This window comes from Phaethon aethereus (genome assembly GCF_964289735.1).
Source record: "Phaethon aethereus genome assembly, chromosome: 14".
Classification (NCBI taxonomy): Eukaryota; Metazoa; Chordata; class Aves; order Phaethontiformes; family Phaethontidae; genus Phaethon; species Phaethon aethereus.
The window spans coordinates 222,172-234,412 of NC_138590.1; the positions used below are offsets into that span (position 1 = coordinate 222,172).

General features: G+C 58.7%; 1 protein-coding gene across 1 annotated transcript; it reads left to right on the forward strand.

The window, feature by feature from the left end:
- Positions 1-1,668: 1,668 nt before the first annotated feature.
- HBEGF (heparin binding EGF like growth factor) lies at positions 1,669-7,145 on the forward strand (the record flags this gene model as incomplete). Its single annotated transcript, XM_082006380.1, has 5 exons — positions 1,669-1,711; positions 2,087-2,257; positions 4,656-4,833; positions 6,805-6,960; positions 7,073-7,145. The coding sequence occupies 5 exons, from the start codon at positions 1,669-1,671 to the stop codon at positions 7,143-7,145; spliced, it is 621 nt and encodes a 206-aa protein (XP_081862506.1).
- Between the last annotated feature and the right edge of the window lie 5,096 nt (positions 7,146-12,241).

Consider the following 12,241-nt stretch of genomic DNA (forward strand, 5'->3'; position numbering starts at 1 on the left):
CCCATCGATCCAGCCTGTCCAGATCCCTCTGCAGAGCCCTCCTACCCTCCAGCAGATCAACACTCCCACCCAGCTTGGTGTCATCTGCAAACTTACTGAGGGAGCACTCGATTCCCTCATCCAGATCATCTATAAAGATATTGAACAAGATCAGCCCCAGAACCGAGCCCTGGGGAACGCCGCTTGTGACCGGCCGCCAGCCGGATTTATCGCCATTCACAACAACTCTCTGGGCTCGGCCATCCAGCCAGTTCCTCACCCAGTGAAGAGGAACAGCAGCCTGCAAACCCCTGCCTTGCCCGCTGCCAGCCCTTTGTGCCAACAACCTCCCTGGCAGCTGATGTGAGCCGGTGCCTCTCTCCCCGAGGTGCCAGGTCAGCCAGCAAATGCTGACCGCACACGCTGTCCACACATGCTGCCTGCGTACACCCAGCCTCAGGGACGTGGTGGGGAACTGTCAGGGGAAAATCCCATCCTCACATGGGGACCTACCGGAGGGACACAGCCCTTTGGCTGGGCCAGCACTGACCCACCTCACTCTGCTGCCAAAGTCTTTTGGGCTGCTGATGGCCGGAGGAGGCGGAAGGAAAAACATCCAGCAAACAATTGCAAAAGTCAAGTCTGAGCAAGAAGAAGGAGGGGCTGACAAATCCGGTGGTATTCCTTGGAGACGCTGACAACAATGGCAGGAATATTTAATCAGATATTGCTGAACCCAAACCGGCAGTGGGGCTGGGGACTCAGGACCTCGAGCAAGGGGCCGTGGCTGACACGAATGTGAGCTGGGACAAGACTCAGCACTTGCCTGGCACTGGTGTCAGCAGTGTTCTCTGGTCCATCACCTGGGCTGAGGACAAGGCCAAACACAACAAGCAGTTGCCAGCACGTTGAAGGGGTCAGAGAAGGGCTGGCAGCCCCTAAACACAACGGCAGTGGGCTGGGACGGAGGAGACAAGGATGATGGCTGACTAGGAGGGGAACGCGAGAGTCGGGCACAAAGGTGGCTTTGCGGACAAAAAGGGTCTCTGCCACCATCTCAGGCTGCCACTGCCACTCCGCTCCCACTGCCAGTACAGGGTGGCACGGGGCTGGAAGTCTGTCCCCTCTCAGGGTGCCGGCCCATCCGCAGGGACGGGAGGAGGTTTTAGCTGCGAACCTTGAGGCTCTGCCTCTTCCCCGGTGCTCTTGCGGGGTGCGCATCCTCCTCCCAACCCCTCCCCGGCCGCCGACGGACCGCACGCGCTGCTGCCGCGGTTTCCCGCCGGCTTTCCCTGGGCCGCCTCCGCTCCGCAGCTTCGGCGCAGCCCGGAGGGACCGTCAGCTGGCCCGGGCTGCGCACCAGTAGCCCAGGCCCACAGCGCTGGGTGCCCCGGGCTGGGGCAGTGGGGCGGCGGCCGGCAGCCCCAGGCGAGGCTCCTCTGACCCCGACGGGACCCTCCGCGGCGGCCGGGGAAGCCCTTCCCGGGGGCGGGGCGGCGGGGCAGCCCCGCCCCGCCAGCCCCGCCCCGCCGCCTTGTACCCGCCGCGGGGCCGCGCTGCCGGAGAGCGGCTGCCGGTGCGGGGCCGAGCGGAGCAGAGCAGAGCAGAGCAGAGCAGAGCAGAGCGGAGCGGAGCGGAGCAGAGCGGAGCGAGGTTCGGCAGCGGTGGGGACGCGTGTGCCCGCGGGTCATGGACGGGCGGGCAGTGCTGATCCACGCGCTGCTGGCGGCAGGTACGGGCAGGATCTCGGGCACGGGCAACACGTCCGCATACGTGTGGGGGGGTGGTCCTGGGCAACGCGGGCGCGGCCCCGGTCCCGGGTGGAGGGTCCCGGGCACGGGCAACGCGGCCCCAGTCTTGGTGCTGGGCAACATGTCCATCAGCGCCGGACACGCGTGGCGAGGTTCCGGACACGTGTGGGGTGCTGGTCCTGGGCAACGCGGGCACGGCCCCGGTCCCGTGTGGAGGGTCCCAGGTACGGGCAGCAGCACGGTCCTGCTCGCGGGCACGGGTGGGTGCAGATAGAAACATCGGCCCCTGTCCCGCTCACGCGTGGGGGTCCCGAGCAGGGTCAGCCCCCCCGCCTGACCATGCCCCCTTCCCACAGTGTGCTCGGCGGCGGCGGGCGGGCCGGGCCGGGACGAGCTGCACAACGAGGTGCTGCACAAGGGCGGCGGCGGGGCGCCGGTCCCTGCCACGGCCCCGCTGCTCGGCGGCGGCCTGGAGAAGGAGGGCGGCGGAGCGGCCTCGGGGGACGACCTCAGCGAGCTGCCGAGAGGTACAGGCGGTCGGGGTCGGGGGTCCCGGGGCGGGCCGGCGGGGCCAGGCCGTGTGCGGTTGGACCCGGGGCGGGGGCGCGGAGGGGCCGCGCTGGGCTGGGCGCAGCCTCGCGGGCGCCCGGGCAGCAGCTTCGGAGGGCGCTGCGGGGGAGCCCCCAGTACCCGCGTACTGAGCGCCCACGGCAGCAGCCCTGAGTGGGGCCGGCCCTTGGGGCGCTGGCACGGAGTAGCTGGGCTTTGGCAGCTCCTCGCCGTGTGCCAGGGGCTGCCTGTGTCCCCGAAGCCCCTGGCACCGGGGTCCCGAGGGCGCCCGGTCCCCTGACGCCTTGGCCAGATGGAAGGCTGAGCCCTTCGGGGGCACGGCAGCCCCGGCCGGTGGGCCAGTGCCGCCCTCCAGATGGTGGCCGCGGGCGAGGGGATCGCTGTGACTCACCCGCCGCCTACACGCGGCTGCTCCTCATACCTAGGCAGGGTTAGTCAGACGGCCGTCCCCGCTACGGGGGCGTTGGGGACACTGTCGCTCTGTTAGGCTCGCTGGGCATTCATGCTTGGCTCCTCTCCCCGGCTGGGGACCAGAGAGTGTCCCGGGGACTCTCGTGGGGGTGGGGGCCCATGGCAGGCTGAGGAGGGTGACCTGTACCTGTGCCTGGAGCATGTGACATGCTGAGATCAGTAACCTGGCACCAGGAGGAGGAGCACGTTCTGCCCCATGCAGTTCATCCTCCCTTTTTTCCATGTTTTACTTTGCTTTCTGGCTGTACCATCAGACTGTGACAAAAAACCTGCAAAACCAGGCAGACCCCCGGCATCCAAGGGGACACAGCCCCTGGGAAACACTGTTACCCCTCCTGCTGTGAGGGAAGTGCTCCAGCCCACTCCTCTGTGCATCCCCCTGAGGAGGGGACCCTGTCCTAGAGCAAGCCGTTTGGCAGGCTTGGGCTGACCCTCATCTGCAGGGCATTTGGTTACTGAGGCTGCAGTCTCTCAGAGCACATTCTCAATGTCTTAAGCTGAGCTATGGTCAGAAAAATCTGCCTTTTGTGTTGAAGACACCTTCCTCTGTGCTGCAGCCCCCAGGGTGTCAGAATAGGGGGAGAGCGGTATCACCCTGCCCACCTAGCCTTGGACCAGTTTTCCTACCAGCAAGGTCTTCCAAATCTTATTGGGCTGTCCTAAGGGACAGAGTCTTGGGGAGGCGGGGTGGTGACAGTGGGGCTGGCTTTGGGGGGTCAGCAGCACTGTGTGTCTGCTGGCTGCAGCCAGGAGATAACCCACAGGGGAGGGGACAGCCTCTGCTGCCAGCTTGGGGCAGAACCCCGGGCCTCACCCGGATCCGGGGGCTTCTCCAAGCCGCAGTTTCCTGGAGTATCAGTTTTCTCCAGGCGTAGTGTGAAGGATGTCGAAATCACAAAATAACTTTGCTAGGCATGCAACCGGTGTGCTGCAGCACGAGAGGCACTCGCCAGGGAGGAGACAAGCTCGGTTACGTCAGGAAGTGGCTGAGAAGGAATTAGGCAGGTTACAACTCGCCAGGTTGGACGTGGCCGCCCTCTCCTCCCGCAGCAGTGCAGGCTTAGTTCGTATTTCCCCAGGCTCACTGGAGTTAAGTGCCGTGGTTCGGGGGGAGATGAAAAGTCCCACTTGGATCAGTGAGTGCTCTCTAACATCTCGGTACCTTGTGAGATCAAGCTGAGGGTTGATTTTTTTGGGGCATCTGCACATCTCAAAACTATTCCAATAATGTTGCTGGTTTCGGTCTGTGTCCAGGCGAGGAACTCAATGCTCTGGTTCCCACCAACCCAGCAGGGAGCTGGCCTTGCACCAAAAGCCACTGGTCTCTGCACCGCAATTAAAACATACCTTTTTAATTCATGGGAACACTGCCCTTGCCGTCTCTTTGGCTCTGCAAAACCAAAAACTAAGTAGTCAGGCTTGCTCTCTTAATCCTGCTTCGGGTGCGCAAAGCATCCTTGTACCTACAGGAAGGAGAGTCCATGAGAGCCATGAATAGGGTCTTAAAAAACACCCCACTCATCAGGGAAATAAAAGCCAGATAAAGCAAGTAGCAATTTTCTGTGTTCAGTGGAAACTGATGCATATAATAGCAACATTTGAGATGCAAAAAGCTCTGTTTCCCCCCACTCCCCGCCCCAATTCCTTTCTTTCCTTGAGAATTGTTCTTGTGAATCGTAAAGGCCATGATATTTGTGAGAAGCTGAAAAAAAAAGATGGAAAAAAACCCTTCTGCTTGGGGGCAGATCACTGCACAAAAGGCTGCGGGAGTGCCAGGGCTGAGCTGGCTGCAGCAGCCTGGGGTGTTTGCTGCTCTGCCTTCCCTTCGGCTGATACACAGAGGTGATCTGACTGCTGTTTTCTCCTTCCCAAATTGTTTTCCAGTTGCCTTCCTGTCAAAGCCTCAAGGCCTGGTTACTCCCAAGAAAAAAGGCAATGGAAATAAAAGAAGAAAAGGGAAAGGTCTTGGAAAGAAGAGAGACCCATGCCTGCGGAAGTACAAGGATTTCTGTATTCATGGCGAATGCAAATACATCCGAGAGCTGGGAGCTCCCTCCTGCATGTGAGTTGCTGGCGTGTGCCTGTGCTGGGGGAGCCTTAGTCACGGTTCCTTCAATTCTCCAGGCTGGGCAGAGGAAGAGCGGGGGAGATATTTTTAGTGCATGTTCCCTGTCCATGTGGGGATAGCTCTGACTTGGCCTCTTCCTTGTGCTTCTTGGGCAACGTCCATCCCCCACCAAAATCCATTGTGGACTTAGACCCAGCATCGCCCGCTGGCACGGTGAGCTCTGGCTGAGCTGCTGTGAAGTGACCCGTGGTGGTGGGGTGTGGATGGTCAGCAGGGTCTTGCAACCAAGGTTTTCTGCAGGTCTGGTTTGCGAGGCCCCATCCTGACTCTGTAACCCTGCTGTTCCCCTGTCCCTCACTGTTGCCAGCCTTGGCTGAGAGCTCAGGGCGCCTGTGGCTGTCGGGATGTACTGGTGCAGGCAGGAGGAGCATCTCTGCTGTAGCACCAGCAAGGTGGATTGGAGGTCGCACCTTTGGGGACAGTCTGCTGGGGCACCTAGATCCAGCACTGCTACCACGGGAAATACCCAGGGGTGCAGACTTGATCCCCGCTTACGTGGGCAGGGGTTGAGCTGGCAGATATATAAGAGGCTTTGTTCTTTGCTATCAATCCTCTGAGCCACCCAGACTGGAGCCCGGGGAAGATAATAGCTCCCTGGCTTATGGTGCCCACAAGATCTCGCGCTCTGCAATCCGCAGGGATCAGGCTCCGCATATCTCCTTGAACCGCTTAGTTTCTCTCTGCCTGGAAGCTGTCATGAAGTTGGGCCCTTGCACAGGGGGCTCGGGACTGCCAGTAAGAAGAGGTCTTTGCTGGCTCAGCTTGGGCTGATGACCCAGCACAATGTGGGTGCAGCACACTCTGCTTGGGACTGGGACAGACAGGTGTCCCCTGCCCAGCCTCCCACCCTTCCCAGATCTCTGGGGCTGGGGCAGGACCTGGGACATCGGCAAGCAGGAGGAGCTGGCTGGGGGTCTCCACCCTGGTGGTGCATCCCTGGGTTACATCTCCCCAGAGCCATCATGGTTTTTTAGGAACTGCAGCCAACTGCCCCAGTCCCCTCCGATAATGAGGCCTTGTGTTGGCTGGTGTCACTTGGTTGTGGCTGCTCTTGGTGGCTGGCTGCCCATGCCACAGGGTCTCCTGGATCACTGCCTGGGTCTCCTGGATCGTTGCCTCCTTGGGCTGGTCTGCAGGGTGGGGTGAGGATGCTGCCAGGCTGGGTCCTGCACCTTTGCCTTGTGCCCAGTCTTGCTGCTGTGGCTGGGAGGTGATGCTGGTGCACGACGTTGTTGCAAGCCGGGCATGAGGGCTGGGCTGAGACCCTGTCTTTGGAGATAAGCTTGAGGGTCAGTGGCACTGGATATGGAGAAAGAGTTAATCTCTCTCTTTCTCTATATATATCTGGTTGCATCAGTGCACTTTGACTCACAGGGAGGGTTGGCAGCCTCACAGCTCTGCTGGGGAGCATTATTTCTGTTACGTGAGTAACCTCCTGAGTCTGCAGGGAGGTGGCACCTTTCTGTCTGGCAGGGTGTGCAGGGACGGCCTGCTCCAAGGGAAGCGCTGAGCTCGCATCCAGCTGCCTCTCTGCTCCCTTGTGTGGGACTTCCCACTTACAGAGGTGGTCTGGGCAGCCTGGCTCTGCCTGTGAGTGGTTGGGAAGAGCACAGACCCTGGTGCCCTCTACTAGGTTGAGTTCAACCTTTCTAGGAGTCTTTGTGCTTGGGGCAGGAGATAACTTACCAGTACTGGGGAGGTGATGGTGACACCAGACTTCCCAGCTCAGGGGAGGCAGAGCAAGGGGAATGGGCAGAGTGCTGGCTAAGGCTGAGCAAAAAGGCAGCTCCTTTCCATGGGGGTGTGAAGGTCATTGGGTCCCTCTGTGCATGGTCACCACGAACCCAATGACCAGAATTCTGTGCTTGGTCACCACCAACCTTTAAGACTTTTCTTCTTGCCCAGATGCCAGCCAGGATATCACGGAGAGAGATGCCATGGCCTCTCGTTGCCTGTGGAGCACCCCCCCAGCACATACGACCACACCACGGCACTGGCTGTCGTTGCTGTTGTCCTGTCCTCCCTGTGTCTCATCATCATTGCAGCCCTGCTGATGCTCAGGTGAGTGGGACGGGGCTAAGCCATCACATCCATGTCCCCAGGAAGACCATGTGCAAGGGAGGGTGACAGGGACTTATCCATGCTCTGAACATCTCTTTGCTTGGTCTCACAGATGTCACAAGAGGGGTGTCTACGATGTAGAAAACGAAGAGAAAATCAAGCTGGGCATCACTGTGAATCACTGAGGATGCCAGGTGCTGGCAAGGTGAGCCCCTGGCAGAGCATGGGGCAGTGGTGGGGCTGGTAGGCACCTTGGGGCTCTGCTTGTTCTGGCTGGGAATGCTATGTGGATCCCGTGCCAGAGCCAGGCAGGAGCTGAAGGCAGTTTGAGCCTGGAGAAGGAGCTTGCTGGATTTGGCCTGAGGGCCTGGGCTGCCCTGTGGGGCTCCAGCTCTCTTTCCTCCCTCTCCTGCTCAAGCCCCTGTCCCCTGACACCCCTTACCACCACCACCTCCTCTTTTCTAACCTAAAGTCCCTGCTTTGCCCTGTTGCTGCATGCTTTTAGGACATTTGGCAGTGGGGAAGCTGCTTCTGTTTTTTTTCCCGCTTGTTCTGCTCCTTCTCTGACCCTCTGAGTCACTTCCCCTTCTTAGATATTGCCTCTATTTATATATGTATAAAAAAACCAACCCTTCCTTTTCACTCCCACTCTGCTTATTACTTGCACCAATGTAATGCCTTGCAGCTGGGCACAGGGGGATCTTGCTGCTGGCCCCACGCGATGTTGCTCTGGCCAGGCGGTGGGGTGTGCTCTGCCCCAGGGTTGGTTGCGTGGCTGTGGCCGGGTGCTGGAAAGCTTGCAGACTTCTTCTGGTCTGTTCCAAACCCTGATGTTGGATGGCCCCATAGGTACTACAGCTACTTCTCTTTTTGAAAAAAAAGAAAAATCTTCGTTCTTTGTGTGGATGAAGTAATGCCTTCAAAGAATAGTGTTGGGGGTGGGACTTTTAGCTGTTTATAGGAGCTGAATTTTGGGGAAGATGGTTCAGCACAAGGTTTTCATCACTGTCCCCTCTGCCCTGGGGACTATTTGGATGGATGTGTGAGGGCAAAATTGCTGTGCTCCTGGAAGGGAAGCATGGTGAACATGGTGTGGGATGCTTAGCTGCTGCTTCCCCGGCACCCTGGTTCCTATCCTCCCCCGTCCAGCCCCGCACGGCGGCGAGTGGCTGCTGCTGCTGGGGCTTCGGTGGCTGTGAGGGCTCTCCCGCTGGGCTGGGTGGGACAGGCACCTTGGCCCCACCCTGCAGGAGCCGCTCCACGGACAGAGTGGCCCAGGCCCATGTTCTGAGCTCTCCTGCTGCTGTCTTGCAGGAGTCAGCACTAACGCACTTCTACCTCCTGGAAGAGGCGAGAGCCATGGATCCAGCGCCGTCCCTGGGAGCCTGCAGCGCGGCAGGAGCTCGCTGGAGCAGCGATAGCACCCGCTGCAGGGCTGGTCGGGCAGCAGCCTTACTGCACGGAGCTTTGTGGCCATCTCTGGGATGGAGGGGGCTCAGGAGAGGTGCTCACCGGCGCGGCGGCTGTGGGGAGGCAGGAAGGACTGGCCAGCTGGCAGCTGAGGGGCTCTCCAGCAGCTCTCCATCCACTGCGGTGCATGCCGAGGAACAAACTGTGAAAGGCAAGGAGACTGGGCTCGGGGCTTTCTTAGGCACAGGAGGGGTGGGACTGTAACAGCTATTTAACAAGATATTTTTCATTTTAAATTATATATTTATTTTAGATAAAGTGTACATAGTATTTATATTTATTGTGGGTCTGGCCCTGCATCCTTCATGTAGGTCAAGATGACAGGGTCAGACCTTCCTTATTTTTTAAGTGCAATGTAATATTCTAATAAATAACACTTTGTTACAAACATTTGGGTGGTTAATTTAATGACAGAGGTGGAAAGGAGTAAGACCTCTGAAGACTGCACATAGCAACATGCCCTTGCTAGTGGAGTATTGCTAACAGTGGCAGAGATCCTGAGTGTGTGGCAGGGTTTGCTGGATCAGCTTGTGCCATCCTTGGGGTGCAGCAGAGCAGCGTGGTGCAAGGGGCTGGTGGCAGGATCTGTCCCACAGGAGCCTGCAGCCAGGCCAGCCCCATCTGTGTTTCTTTGGAGATTTGCATCTTTGCCAGCTGGTGCCCTGGGAGGGATGTGATGTTTGGGTGTCTGCTCATCAAGCAAAGCTGCCTCCAGTATGAGTGAAGCCACTCTGGCCACTGATCGATCCAAACTGGACCAATTCCTGGTTTTAAGGCAGCATTTGGCTAAAAAATCAAGATGTGGACTCACACCTCCCTTGCATGGAATCCCAGCAGTTCCTGGGGTGGCTACAGGCTCCTGGGGCTGGGATGATTCCAGTGAGCATCACTTCCTATGGTGGTTCCTGACTTCACCGTAAAAATAACCCCCAAAGCACTTCTTTCCTCTTCTCTGATCTTCCCCAGGGTGAGCTGAGATCAGGGTGAGATGCTGGCTCTAGTAGAGAGCCTTGAAGCAGGGAGAAAGGGCTTCCCCCCTGCTGGAAACGGGCTGGAGGAAAGCAGGTTTCCCTTCAGCAGGTGTCAAACTTCAAAGGGGAGTGCTATGCTACTGCTTTCCACTGTTGCTCCTGCAGTGTGCACTAAAGCAAGACAGTGAGTAGTCCGCAGACCTTTTTGGCCTAATTCAGCCAAAATTTAGCTTTGGTAAAGTATGAAATAAGCTTTATGCTCACTGGCAGAGGCGTTGCTTAAGAAGTGAGTGTGTAGGCTCATCTCTTGTGCAGCTGGTAAGTTTTGTGGTAGCAAAACCTGGGGTGTGGGAAAGGGGAATACTTTTCCAGTGCTTCTTGAGGTAGCAGGGCTAAAGTACACAGCTATGGCAGATGGGAAGTGGGTGGGTGACAATGGGCACCCTCGTGTGTCATCACCTGGGGAGTAAAAGCCCCAGCAGCTGCAGTGGCCTGAGTCCCAGAGCCAGGGAAAGAAGTTACTGGCTCTGCTTTGTGCAAACCTGAACTTTAATGCTGTGGGAGTGCCAGTTTAATCTGAGACTCCAAACTTTGGCCTTTTTCAATGTCTGTTAAGTAAATAATGCCTCCGCCTGCTGTGCAGGAGGCCCTGGGTCACCTGGCTGTACCCCTGCCTTGCTGTGCTGCTGCTGCTCCCCCTCCCAGAGCTGGGCCCTGCTCCAGCCCTGCCGCTTTCCTGCCTTTCATGGTGGGCAGCTCTGCATGCTCAGGGTTCCATTCCACCCTGTTGGGCACTGGCAATAGCTCTGCTGGAAGACTTTTCTGCAGACAGCTGGAACTTCTGCCCAGAGCCCAGCTGCCCTCTACCTTCCTCCTTCCCTGCAAGGATGTGTTCTGGCCCGCTTTGCTCCTCCATGGGCTGTGACAGTACAGGCTGGGCTGCCCACAGGTGCTGATTCAAACAGCCCAAGAGATGGGTAACATGTTTTGGAGATGTAGGCAGTAGGAAGCTGGCTGGATCTGGGGGCTGGCTCCCTCTGCCCCACTGGGCTGGGAAAGGCTGCCAGTTGTATGGATGCTCGCTTCCCAGCTAAGGTATCGATGAAGCCCCTGGGGCAGCTCCCTGGTCCAAGCTGTGCTTGTGGCCATGAAACAGGAGGTGCCCCAGAGCGTGGCTGGGGCACGCAGGGTTTGGCCCTGCCCAGGATGCCCACGCACTGCAGCGGGAGACCGGGCTGCTGGCCTAACTCTGCCTGAAGGAATGGGGTGCCAGGAAAGCAGCCTCTACCCACCCCACCATCCCCCCTGGACAGGATTGGGCCACCACAGCAGCTGGCCAAGCTGAGCACTGGTGGGGGTCCTGGTGAAGTCTGGCGGTGGCCTCCAGCAGCTCCAGCTCAGCAGCCTGGCCTTTCACCCCTCTCTGGGCATGGACCCAGGAGCACGAACACGTCACCAGCTGCAACATTTCCTGGCTGCCACGGTGTCAAGCCCACTTGCTGCCTCTGGCACTGACCCCATACTGTGACCTCTGGCATCTCCCTTCAGATCCCTTTGATGCCCGTGCCTGGCTTGTCTACGGGTGACAAAATGTGTGCCCAGCCACTAAATGCCATCACTCGGTGTGTCCCCCAACCCCCTGCCTGGGTTCACTCAGTCCCACTGCAGGCAGAGACCACGCGCCTGAAGGAGAGCCCTGTGGCTTCTTGCTCAGTCTCTTCTCCAGAGCAAGGGTCAAAGCTAGGAAACCTCCAAAATCCCAGATGTGGATTTAATAAAAAAATTGTAATGTATTGCATTACTTTAATAGGCAATTGTCCCCTGTCTGCCTCAGCACCTTGGCAGCTGTGCTTCAGTGACTTTGGCCATCACAGTGTGGCAGGGTTTGGATGGAGTGGGCAGCAGTACACTGGGGCAGAGACGAGGCAGCCAAAGAGACTTCCCAAAAGTGACGGAACCAGCCTCTCTGCCTCACTTTGGAAGCAGGCAGGGGCAGCCCTGCACGCAGCTCCATTCAGCTGATTTTCCTCCCGACTGGGGTAGCTGGCTTTGCCCAACTCCTCACCGAGCTGCTAAGCCCCGAGCCTGGGAAGGGCTTTGCCACAGGTTAGGCATCTCCCGTGGGTTTGTTGCCACCGCAGAGAGGGTGACACAAATCCCCCAGATGTCTGTGGAGTTGGGGGCACAGTGGAAGGCCTCATACGGAGGTGCAGCTGCCCTTGCAGGCAGCAAGGACTGTGCCCCAGCTCCAGCTCCGCACTGGGTCAGTAGCAAAGCCAGGGGGCTGGTGGGTGGGCAGCTGCGATGGCTGGAAAGAGCTGGGGAAGGCTCTGAAAAGAGCGGCCGCACTCTGGGAGCAGGTGGAAACAAGAGCTGAGCGTCCCTTAAAAAGCACTCTGCTTTTTAATAGGGGTGTTGCAGCACGTTCCCCCCGCCTGCCTCTGGCTGCAGAGCGGCACGCTGGCCACGTCAGTTTTTGCTACCTTCACCCAAAAGGCATCTGATGGCCTCATCATGATCTCACCCCTTACCCGAGCCCATCTGGGCAAGCTCTGAGGAAAGCTCTGGTGCTGGAGGGAGTGAAGGTGATTTGTTTGTGGGGAGAGGCAGGGTGCTGGGGCAGTTGGCAGCCCAAAGCTCTTGCTGCAGAAGACGCAGCACTGCCAACCCTCCATGGGGAGCCCGCTGTCCCCTCAGGCCTCTTGCTGCCTGGCTTGGGGCCGCTGCCCAGCAAGCATGCAGCAACTTCAACCTTCAACCTCGGCATTTCGCTGGATCCGAGATGGCTGGCACCCCCAGTCCCTCGGTGGGTCGGGAGGATGAGGCTACGTTTGGCTGCT